This window comes from Gobio gobio (assembly GCF_949357685.1).
Source record: "Gobio gobio genome assembly, chromosome: 19".
Taxonomy (NCBI): domain Eukaryota; kingdom Metazoa; phylum Chordata; class Actinopteri; order Cypriniformes; family Gobionidae; genus Gobio; species Gobio gobio.
Genome location: NC_137112.1, coordinates 14,677,384 through 14,689,989, shown reverse-complemented (window position 1 = coordinate 14,689,989; position 12,606 = coordinate 14,677,384). Strand labels below are relative to the sequence as shown.

The 12,606-nt window shown below is 44.0% G+C and overlaps 1 protein-coding gene across 1 annotated transcript in view; it reads right to left on the bottom strand.

Moving 5' to 3' along the window:
• Nucleotides 1-12,606, bottom strand: part of iars1 (isoleucyl-tRNA synthetase 1) — a 134,671-nt gene that overhangs the window by 85,371 nt on the left and 36,694 nt on the right. The window contains exons 13-14 of the mRNA XM_079844853.1: nt 10,490-10,588; nt 5,392-5,518 (exon numbers count right to left, since the gene is read on the bottom strand). Coding sequence (XP_079700979.1) covers nt 5,392-5,518; nt 10,490-10,588 — 226 coding nt within the window. The remainder of the gene's footprint in view (nt 1-5,391; nt 5,519-10,489; nt 10,589-12,606) is intronic.

The window sequence follows — 12,606 nt, the reverse complement described above, 5'->3', positions numbered from 1 at the left end:
TTTGACAGACAGGTCGACCTGAGATCAGGCTCCGCCTCCACCTATATAACTCAGGTTGGACCTAACGAAGTCATTATGGAGAGATTTCTTCCCTTTCCTGTGCAAGGAGGGAAGTGTTGGTGAAACACCTCACTCTGTTATCAAAGAACCCGGGATTACGTTAAGTAACCCATCGTTCTTTTTCTAACTTCGTTCGGTGTTTCACTATGGGAGATATAATCCACTCCCGGATTGCACAACGTACGCTATACCCCATCATATGGGACCTGATGTGCTGGCTCCTAGCACTGCGTGAGCTAAGGATGGCTCCGACACATTCAGTCTATAAAATCGCACAAAAGTGTGCGGTGTGGCCCAGCTTGCTGCAGCACAGGCCCTTAAGCCCTCGGGAGGTTGGGAACCTCTGCATTTATATGCTAGAGAAATAGCTTCTACAATCCAATGGGACAGTCGCTGACGTGACAATGGCTTCCCCTTGCGAGGAGTAGCCCATGACACAAACAGCTGGTCATTTACCCTGAAACCAGCTGTCCTTTCCACATACACACGAAGTGCTCGTACAGGACACAAAGAATTCAACCTCGTATCCTCCGGAGAAGAGAACGGAGGAGGGTGAAAAGCTGCAAGTTCTGTAGTTTGACATCTATACGACGAGTCCACTACTTTAGGTACGAAAGCAGGATTAGGGCGAAAGGAAACCCTTGTGAACCCTGGAGAAAACCGCAGACAAGACGGGCTGACCGACAGAGCCTGTAAGTCACTCACCCTCTTAGCTGAGACCAGCGCTAACAGCAGTGCTGTCTTAAGAGAAAAAAACTTTAACCCTATAGCTTCCAACGGCTCAAAAGGGTGTTGAGAAAGGGCCTCTAAAACCGTAGACAAATCCCACAATGGGACCATCCGTCTGGCCACTGGCCTCTTACGTCGTGCCCCCTTCATAAAGCAACTTATTAAAGGGTGCTGACCTGCGGTCTTGTCACCAAAACCCACATGACAAGCAGATATAGCCGCTAGGTATAACTTTAACGAAGAAAAACGTGGAGCTATCAGTATCAGCGACAATCCCATTTCCCTCACCCTGGCCAGAGTTGGTGAAATCAGGCTCAGAGGAGGAAATGCATACAGCAGGACATTTGGTCATGGGTGGGCTAAAGCATCCACACCCAACGGTGCATTTCCATCCGCCAGAAAGAAATACAGAGGACATTGAGCGTTTTCCTGCGAGGCGAAGAGATCTACGGCCGCCTGGCCGTATTTCTGCCATATCTGCTTCACCACCTGGGGATGAATTTTCCACTCTCCGTACAGGGGATTTCCCCTGGACAATAAGTCTGCCCCCCTGTTCAATATGCCTGGAACATGGGTTGCCCTGATAGATAACAGCCTTATGTCGCACCATACAATCAGCTTTTTTGCCAACTGGTGCAGTTGAAGAGAGCGTGTGCCCCCCTGTCGGTTGATATAAGCAACCACTGTGGAGTTGTCTGTTTTCACTAAAACATGCTGGCCCCTGATGAAGCTCAGAAAATGTTTCAGTGCTAGAAACACTGCCATCAATTCCAAGTAATTTATGTGCTTGTGAATCAGCTGTGGAGGCCACACCCCGTTCACAGTTCTGCCCATCAGAGTCGCTCCCCAGCCCTTTAATGACGCGTCCGTCGTCATAGTGACTGTCGACGACACTGTCCCCAAGGGAATCCCCGATCTGAGGATCGCTGGGCTTTTCCAATGTCGGAGCGCTCTGACGCACGCATAAGTCACTCTCACCGGTCGGTTGAGATGACGCCGAGAACACAGACGCAGATGCGCGACCCAGCGCTGAAAGTCCCTCATTATGAGTAGTCCCAGCCGTACTACAGATATCGCCGAAGCCATTAACCCCAGCATTCGTAGACACAGTCTGAACGGGACAATTTTCCCCGTCTGAAAACGGGAGAGACACTGAGTGAAGGACGTGACCCTCCTCTCTGTCAGAGTGACTCGATAAGAGAGGGAGTTTATACTGAGTCCTAGATATTCTGTGTGCTGAGCTGGCTCTAAGCGGCTCTTTTTCATATTTATTTTGAATCCCAAGCTGTCGAGATGCATTAACACCCTGTCTGCGTCTTTGATTGCTTGCTCTTTCGATGAGGCGCATATCAGATAATCGTCTATGTACGACAGTATTCGTATCCCCTTGTTTCTTAACGGGAAAAGTGCTGCTTCCACACATTTGCTGAATACTCTTGGTGTTAGAGACAGACCAAAGGGCATTGTCTGAAATTCGTAAGCAGTGCCTCGAAATGCAAACCTGAGATACTTCCTGTGAGACGGGTAAACATCTATGTGAAAATACGCGTCTGCCAGATCGATCGTCACAAACCAGTCGTTCTGGCGGATGGATCGACAAAGTGTTTTGTGTGTCAACATTTTGAATGAATACTTCCGTAGGTGTTTGTTTAACACACGGAGATCTAAAATTGGACGCAGAGATGAGCTCTCCTTCTTTGGAATCACAAAGTAACGGGAATATAAACCCTGACAGCTCACTTCCTTTGGCACCACTCTGATGGCTCGTTTGTCTAAAAGAGTGTCTATTTCGGCCGTCAGGGCGCGAGCTGATTCTCCCTCGGCCGCTGAGACTATTATACCATTGAATCTGGGTGGTTTCATGGCAAATTGAAGTCTGTACCCCCGTGAAATCGTGTTTGCAACCCACGGATGAGCTGCGCATGCGCGCCAACTGAGTATGCAGGCCGAGAGAGGTCCCCTGTATACTTCCCCAACGCCGGCACGCTCTGATGACGTCATTACAGTCTCCGCGCAGACCCCTTCTGGAGGCGCGAGTGCTCCCTACGGCGGAGAGGCTAGGGATACACGTTTCAATGTTTGGATTTTTGTGTGATCTATCACCCTCGGCTGTCTGTCTGGCTGCGATAGTGAAACATTTATTGTGTTTATTGAATTCGGGGAGCATATCGCCCTTAGCTTGTGGCCTGGATGCGATAGTGCATTCTTTATTAAACATTCCCCTGAACCGATAGGTGTTTGAAAACCCCCTGTGAGTGCTTGGTGACACTGGAGAACATTTTGACCCTGATAGCTTATAGCTATAGCCCTTACTGAACTGAGAACAACAGGGCTGGACTCCCTCCTTCTCTTCACGGGCGGAGAGAGAAGTGCAGGGGAGCATTCGCGTGTCAGGTCGCACGCTTTTTCTTCCGATCCTCGGGGTGGGGTGGGCGATTTCTCGCCGCCGCGGCCGCAAATGAATGTTTCCCCCAGGGTCCGGATCCATCAGATCTCGGACGATGGCCAGATTGCTGTCCGCTAGGAGCCGGTCTCACACTCCTAGCCCCCGTATGTCTCCCTCTCGCAGTAGCGGCTGCTGCGAAGCCCTGCCGTGCTGGCTGAGAGGGTGGTCGCGGTGTTTGCTTGCGTGGTAAACAGAGGTTGAAAGCTTCATCCTCCTGTTTCCTGAGGGTGCTGGTCTCTCTCATTTTCTCGAGAGCTGGTCCGAATAAGCCCTTGGTTGGGTCGAACGCAGCGTCCATCACCTCAGCTTTTTGAGCGTCGCTCAATCCAGACAGGTTCAGCCATAACGCTCTCTCACCTGAAACGGCCAAGCCCATAACACGGCCACAGCCCTGAACCGCGCCACGAGAAGAGTGGAGAATTAGGTCGTTCACCACACATATCTCATCCCAGAGTGCTGGGTTTGGCACCCCCGTATCTAGCTGTCGCCCCATTTCCTCCAAAATCTCGGCCTGGTACGCTGACAGTAAAGTCACCGCGTTCAACGAGCACACTGACTGCGCCACGTATTTGTACATCCTCTGATAGACGGACGCGGTCAGACGCTCCATTTTGTTCGGCAGCGAAATTTGGGATGAGGCAGAAATTGAGCAGCGATTCGGATGGAGGTGATAGGCCACTGACGACTCTATCGCTGGGGGTCCGGCCAGCCCCAGCTCTCCCATTCCTTGGATCTCGAGCTTAGAGCATCCCTTGGTCGGGAGCTTGCTCTTAAAGGGGCTACCCCAATGACGGGACATCTCCTTCATGCACGCCGGCACGGCGGGTAGGAGTTGTCTTGTTGTGGTTTGAGCAGGCGGTAGCCTTTTCCCGTCGTAAAGGTCCCTCTCTGCTCCTTCAGAATCCTGAGCCGCGGGCCACGCTAAGCCCAGTTTTGCCGCGGCTCGCTTGCACACTTCGTGCAGGTTACCGTCTGCCTGAGCGCCCGAGTCGGTCGCGCTAGGAGGTCTAGACTGTTGGACAGGGAAGAGAGAGTTGTCTTCCTCCTCTTCGTCGTCCATGTCCAAGTCGAGGAGGTCAGAGTTAGCATCGCCCTCCGCGTCCTCGTCCCCCGGTTCCTCCTCCTCGTGTGCGAGAAGGCCATCGAATAGAGGAGGCATATCCGGGGATTCGGCTTCCATCATATCAGCCCAGCTCGTCGTGGTAGCTCGCTGATGGTCAGTAGCCTTAGGTTTCGCGGTGGCTCCGGCCAGACATGGGTCCTGCTGGTTACCCACCGCCACTCTCAGCCTTCTCTCCAAAATTTTCACCGGCAATGACGCACAGTGAACACACGTTTGTGGGTCCGCAAGCGACGTTTGAGCATGCTTCGCGCCCATGCACACGATGCACATGGGATGGGGGTCCCTGCCTGAGACGGTTGCTCCACATGACGATGGACACGGCCGGGGTGCAGGCTCCCTGCTTTTCGACTCATTCCCTTTGGCGGGGGTAATGACTGTCGACATAACGGCTTGAGAGAGGAGGAGTGATTCAGAGACTCGTCACAACACGTTAGTCTGATGGTTTCGTGGCTCGCTTGACGCGTAAAGCCCAACGGTGGTTTGACACCACTGAAAATTCTACCGTCGTGATAACACGCGATAGACCAAAAAGAATAGCTCACCTTGACGCATACACTATTCGGTGTGACACTCAACACAATCCAATCCACTGATGTCGCGTTCGGTAGCGTAATCCAATGACGGCCCGCCTGTTGAACAGTTAAGCGAAATCAGCGATGAGGTCGGACGTGCTGAGAGAGCTGTTGTAATCCCTCACGGGAAGAAAGCGAGAATGACTTTGTCAGGTCCAACCTGAGTTATATAGGTGGAGGCGGAGCCTGATCTCAGGTCGACCTGTCTGTCAAAGACAGACGTGGTGGCATAAGAGCTTCCGTAGTTGGTCACGCCAAAGCGATTCCCATAGTGAAACACCGAACGAAGTTAGAAAAAGAACTTGAATAGTTTTAACTAGATTTTTTACAGTGATTTCTTTCTTGCATTAAACATTTTGAACCATTTTTGAGCACATACATAAATAAAAGGTATGAAATATCACTCAAAGTTTAAAAAAAAAAATGAAGATTTTTAAAGTGCTCAAGGATCCATCACTGACCTCTTCATAGTCATCACTGACCCACAGAGGGATGGGCGTCCCCCAGTAGCGGTTTCGAGAGATCGCCCAGTCTCGTGCGTCCCTCAGCCAGTTGCCAAAACGCTTCTCCTTGACAAACTCGGGTACCCTGGAAACAAACACAAATGGAAACACCACTTCACATGCCGATGCAGAAGCGTCAACAAAAAAGTCATTCACAGCAACATTCAGAGTTAATTGCACAAATACCCGATTCACACTGAACGACAGACACTGAACAACTGCAACAAACACTGTCGGGTTTTATCGAATCAGTGCGTTACCTCAGTCGTCTGTTGGCATTGGTTGATGCTTGTTTTCACCTATTGTCGGGTCGTTGAATGTCTCAGAAATGACGTACTTTAATATATGCACTATGATTAAATTTTCTGTATTGGCAATTTTCCTGCCAAATGTTCCTGCCAAAAATCCTACTTTTTCGAACTCCTCCTAGGCGGTTTATCTGATTGGCACGAAAATGGAACCAGATCATCTTCAGGCAAGTCGATCAAGTTGATTTAAAGTGTTTTCGAATAATGCGCAAACAAATTTTACGTAGCGCTTTCAAAAATAGACTTCCGGCTGTATCTTGGTTTATCGTATTTGGACCAAACTTGGTACACATCCTCACAAGCATGACCTGAGGCTACATGCTGCGTTTCGGTGCAGTGCCACCTACTGGTGCGGAGATACAAAATATATATATTTTTGCTACTAACTTTTGAACGGTTTGCCCAAAAATCATAAAAGTGGTCTTGTCAGATATGGGTTAGGTTTCGAGTCGAGTGATATCCAATTTTTACATGTCGGCCATTTTGTTCTTTCGGACCAGCGCACCTAGTGGTTTTTACATGCTTATAACTTTGCATGTGGTTGACTTATTTTCACAGGAGTCATCTCCTTATGCCTGGCTCACACTACAGGAGTTTTAAAATCCTATCCGATTGTAAAATCTGGTTGCAGCACACACTTCAGGAGAATCTTTGCAGATTTTCTTCCCTCAAATCTTAAACATGCTCACACTACAAGATTTGAAATTCGTGAAGCATCACACACTACAAAATGTTATTAAGATTATCGTGCCAGAGGAAGCGCGTCACGTGATCTACGCAGCAGATCGGAATCGGGGAAAATGGATACTGTAAACCGAAAATTTGCTCTATCAATAATGATCGCTTGTTGTGAAAAAAAAAACAAAAGCGTAAGAATAAACGAGTGTGGATGAGAAAATGGTTGGGGAGACGGGATCAACATGGACTGTCAGTTCTTCAGCGAGAAATGGAGGTCAAATTTACCTTATATTACTATCATAAGCCCTAGTATTCGCATGGGATTAGTATTATCTGGGGACCTCGTGTTATTTAGAAATTACTCCCCACATCTGAATTTTGCGTGGCGCATTCGCACGGGATAAGCAAAGCCTGTGATTTTACTCGAATTTACTGACTTATCTCCCGGATATGATGTCAAGACTTAATGTTTTTTTCGTTATAGATATAGCTGTATGAAATTATAAACAGTCGTATCAATATCATTTTGATTGTTTTATAGTAATAAAAATAATAATTTAGTTAAGTTAGAGAACACACGCTACAATTAAAAACTGAAGTGAGCAATATAATATATACGGCGGAAGATTCAGTTTCAAACCTAAATGTAAAAGCGCCCATTTAAGCGAGTTTGTCATTGTCATTTTCTGTTTTTGTGTTTTCATTAAGAATATTAAACACACCATTCAAGCAATTTACTCCCAAATTGATGCTCATTCTAAAGTGAAAGTATAATCCGCGCGGCCGCACGGGAATTCATTACGGTGCGCATTTTATGCAGCCTATTGTCATTCTTCATTAAAGATAAAGATAAAAATGCACACAGGAAACAAAAACCTTGCAAAAATGATATACGATCCGCCTAAACCCGGCCAAATCACAGAGATGCCGATTCGCACGGGACTAATATTATCACAGGGCCTCGGTGTTTGGCGAAATATGGTAGGTCATTTGCGGGGGAATATTTACTTTACATATTACAGACATGGCCGATTCGGACGGGATTAAGATCACAGACATTCTCTGCAATTAATACAAATCACCAGATGTCCCCAGATAATAGCCTACTAAACCCGTGCGAATAGGGCTATAGTGTGCTAGAATGTTTACCGTTATAATATTGCCTGCCTAGTTCAAAAGCGACAGTGTCACCTTTTACAGTGTAGATTTGTGCTGTAATATGAAAATACAATTGGTGCTAGTATAGTAGGCTATGTATTATGAAATGTGTCTACTTATAAGAAACAATGGTTTGCAGCTTTCTCTCTCTCACACACAGCGCGCGCGCGCACATAGACACACACAGCGCGCGCGCACATACATAGTCGTAGACTTGTTTCCTATTGGCTATTGTGACAGTACTGACGTTATTACAATCTTGCTCATCCCGATAAATATCAAACATGTTTGATATGATCGGGGCGAGCCCGATTTGTGTGAGAGCAGATCGGGAGGGGCAAGATTTTATCTGTGAACGTCTCACATTACCAGATAATCTGCGCCGAACATAGGAACCGATCGAGGTCGTGGACAAGATTTTTTCTCAGAATCTCGGGAGGGGAAAATCGACCATAAATCGGCCTAAAACTCCTGTAGTGTGAGCCAGGCATTAGATTCCTGAATCCTTGCCGAGTCCAAGGATACCAAACATGCCAGGTTTCGCCTTATGGATTGTGCAACGTTGTAATATAGCGCTTAAACAACTTTTGTGACCATCTTTGAAACCGTTAGTTCGATCAAGACAAAACCACCATAGGAAAACCGGAATGATAGCGGGTTGACAAAATGTCACAAGCCAAAATGTTTTATTGTAAGTAGCAAAAAAATGCAAAGTCAGGTGTAGGTAATTTTGGATGTGTTCATAAATATAAATGTCTTTTAAAGATATTTTCACCAAATTTCACACGCTTATGTATGGGGGCACTCTGAGGACACAAAAAAGCGGTGGAACCTTTTTTAACATGTTTTTTAAACAAAACATGAAATTGGCTCTATACAACTCAATGTATTCATGTGGGGTTTCAACCTTTTTGCTTAAAATGGTCTCCAAATGTCTTTACTAAATTTTGCAGTAGGTCTGCTGCTAGCTTCTTTCTTTGCTTCTCTGCGTTGCAAAGGTAACACTGCCTGAACGTAACATAAAACCAGAACAACAGCGGTCACAAGAAATGCCAATTTTGAGGATTGATTACCTACAGCAACAATAAATGATTTAGGTCAATTTAGGTCAACTTGCAGGTCTGTGAGTGAAAATGTTATGATCGACTACATTAAAGTTATATTGAGAAAAATAAAACCTTTAAGCCAATTTCTGTAAACATAAGCAAAACTGATTTGTGTAAATGGTTAATGCTAGCTGATTTCATGGCGCACAAGTAGGACAGACTCTTTCATTTTTATTATCCTATCTCAGAAAAACATATCTAACAATTGAAATAATCCATCCCTTAGTAAAGGAAGGTTAAATGTCCTCCTGGGCATCGTCCTGCTGCCCTTCTTCAAGACACAGCACAGAGAGAAAGCTTTCATCAGGATACCACTGACTTCATCAATTCTCATCGGCAAGAGGCATTTCTATTTAAGTTCCATCTCAACACCCAATATATCAGTTTAATGGTTTTTCTCTCATCTATGAACTAAATGTAGAATTTAAGGGCACTGTGGTGGGCTGGATGTGCAGGGCATCATCCACAGCTTGTTAATAAGCCAACAGAAGAAATGCGTGTTTAACTGTTAACATGCCACAACTGAGGTCAAATATACTGAGCTCTGAGCTCAGTATATTTGTGGCAATAGCCAACAATTCATTGTATGGGTCACAATTATCCATTTTTCTTTTAATGCCTAAAAAACATTAGGATATTAAGTAAAGATCATGTTCCATGAAGATATTTAGTAAATTTCCTACTGTAAATATTTCAAAAATGTATTATTGGTAGTAATATGCATTGCTAAGAAGGACTTCATTTGGATAACTTTAAAGGAATTTTTTTTGGACCCTCAGATTCCAGATTTTCATACAATATTGTCCTATCCTAACAAACCATACATCAATGGAAAGCTTATTTATTAAGCTTTCAGATGAAGTATAAATCTCAATTTTAAAAAATTGACCCTTATGACTGGTTTTGTGGTCCAGGGTCACAAATACATTGAGTGAGCAAACATTTTGGTGAGATTATTGTAATTTCTTTTTAAAAATATCTATAAAAAAAGTTAATGCTTCGTAAGATTTCATAATGTTAATCGACTTTGGTATCAAGTATTGTGTACTTTTGGTGGTATCGGTACCGACTACTAGATATTTTTTGGTATCGTGACATCCCTATGCCAAACACCTGTGCTGTGGCCCAACCATCACCGAGCAGCTGCCAGTGTACACTTAAACATCCACATTCAGCCTGTCTCGTCTTGTTATTGTTTCACGCAGGAGGCTGTAGATTATGCGCATACATTAAAGCTGACACTTTTACAAAAAGACTTTTAAATATAGCTGCAAGCGTGTCCAAGAAACAGTGGAAAACGAGAGCCAAGGACCACAGCTGTCATGTGCATGTGGCAAATTTCCATTATCTTCATCAAACAATTGCAGAGTTATGACTATATTTCAATTACAGTGCCTACTATAGGCAGAATTGGATGAAAATTGGTGCATATCCTCAAAACATCCTCGTTTGAAAGTGTACCTAGTGTCATGCAGACTGAACTTTGCGTTCGGGAGATACAGGCTAATTAGTCAACGTACATCCTTGGGTCCTTTCTGCCAAAAGATCTGACAGACAAAAACTCTTTGAAAAGCTTTTTGCCACCATGGACTGTAGATGAAACCTGGACAAATTTAGTGAGATCAAAAGGATGAGTTTGAAAAAGTAGCAGAAAAAAAGGCTTCAAGGAATTCAACAAATGAAACGAACTCAAATGACATCGAAACTGCATCTGAGAAATGGACGAGAGACTGAATATCCATTCAAATGTATGAGAAAACAGCAACCGAACTTTGATGAGGTTTATAGATGCCAGATTGACTGTACCAGTAGCATTTGCTGTTGTTGTCCAGAAGTTTCTCCACCATGTGCTCCACCCTCACAAACCAGCTGGGCACTGCTTTATAGATCAGCGGCGTGTCCGACCTGCGAATTAAAGGGTTTTTAAAATATTTAATAGGAATAATTTTACTCTCAATAATACATTGATACTTTCTCCTGTGCCAGCTTTATATGGAAGGACTACCAAACAATGGCCGAAGGGAGAGTATGGTAAAATTGTTTGGGAAACCCAGAGTGCTCTTGAAGTACAAAAAAAAAAAATATTCTGTATTTTTTTTCTCCATTAAGATACTGTGCTTTACCGATAATGAAGAAACCTCTATGTGATTAATCATTTTAAAAGTTAACCATTAAAAATATATTTTTATTATAAATACAGGATGATAAATTGCTTTTGCTTTGGGTTTCATCTAAAATACAAAACAACTGATAATATTGTATTTAATATAAACAATTAATCACCATGTAAATTGAACCATTGTTGCGATTTAATTATTCAATGCTTCATCAAGTTTTTTAATGAGGGATTAAAGTACACAGTCTCTCAGTTAATAACTAAAAGGGCATTGGTTTCTATTTTGGGAGCTGTGCAGTGACTATGATTAGCATACAGTACTGAGTTTGGATTAGTCATGTCTGACCGCTAGCCGAAAGGTTTAAAAAGTGACAATTCCAGATATCAGATTGATGCATCCCTACTTTTTACTTGTACCTAACAATTATTTTACAAATTGATTAAAGGGGTGATGAATTGAAAAATCAACTTTTCCTTGAGCTTTTGATATAAGCTCATTTCTGTTAACTCATTTCGTTGCATTGTACTTGTACATGTGTAATGACAATAAACTTTAATCTAATCGAATCTAATCGAATATAAAAGGTCATGGTAATATAAGAATATCCTGTAAGTTTCAGAGCTGAAAACTTCCTTGTTAGTCAAAGAAAAGCTTTTATAGACACCAGGCCCAGCAAACGATCGATCTCAGAATGTGCAGGCTATTATGTAAGAGTGTAGTGAAGCAACGCCTCAACAGAAGAAGAACAACGCCTGATTCTGTAGCCCCGCCCACAGACTCGTGCCACTAACATAACAGCTAAGAGCAGCAAAGAGCTAAACCGCATCGAATTTCTAAGCAATAAACATACCACATAAGCTTTTCGGATTCCAATATTATGAATGCATGGATGAACTTTATTTTTAATGAATATCAAGCTCACGTGGGGAAGACATTGCACGTATGTTCATTTAAACACCAAACCTTTTGTTTGATAAAGACATTTTGCGAGCCCTGGCTGTGGGCTGGGAGATTCATTCCGGTTGCCGTTTGCCACACGCTGTCACTGACAGGGGGAGCAGAAGCTCATTAAATATGCAAATCTTATCCAATCCTAACCGTGGGCGTTTACTTCCAAGTCTTCAGTGCGGCACGCCCATCAAAACCGACCATGTCTTGAGAGAGGCTCAAAACCATGGCAGAAAATAGCCTATTACTTATTCACTATGATGTTTTTGAATGTAAAAACCAGCGAACGTCATAAGTTGACCTCAAAAAACAGTATAAAAAAGCCAGTTCATGACCCCTTTAACTTTGCATTGGCCAGAATAGTCCAATAATCCTTCTAGTAACTGTAATGATCAATCAACAGGTTTTAATCAACTATTTAGCTTTTTCCTAGAGTTAGAGGTTGTATTATGCTAACCAATGAAGACCAGATGAAAGTTTTGTTGGTTGACCTTTACTGAATGTTGATAAAAGTGAAACAGGCTTCTGTTCTCTGCTGATTTCTATATCATCTATGATAACAGGAACATGTTTGACCTCTGTGAGACTCCGCATTGGCATTCTGAATCTCTCCTGATCGACCGTCAATATCTGCTATGCATTTACACGGACAAACCCCTTCAATATCCATAATGCGACAGGATGGGCAGAGCTCATAAGAGTCAATAGGAGAGTGATTTATTGACGGCGTAAGCGTTGCATGACTTTACCTTCTTGAGAGGGGTTAATGAGGCTGGAGGCGATGCTGTGACCTCTGCCGGTCATGTGAAGTGCTGAAGCAGCAGGGCCGGTATTGAGCAACGTATGCTAATGCTCCAG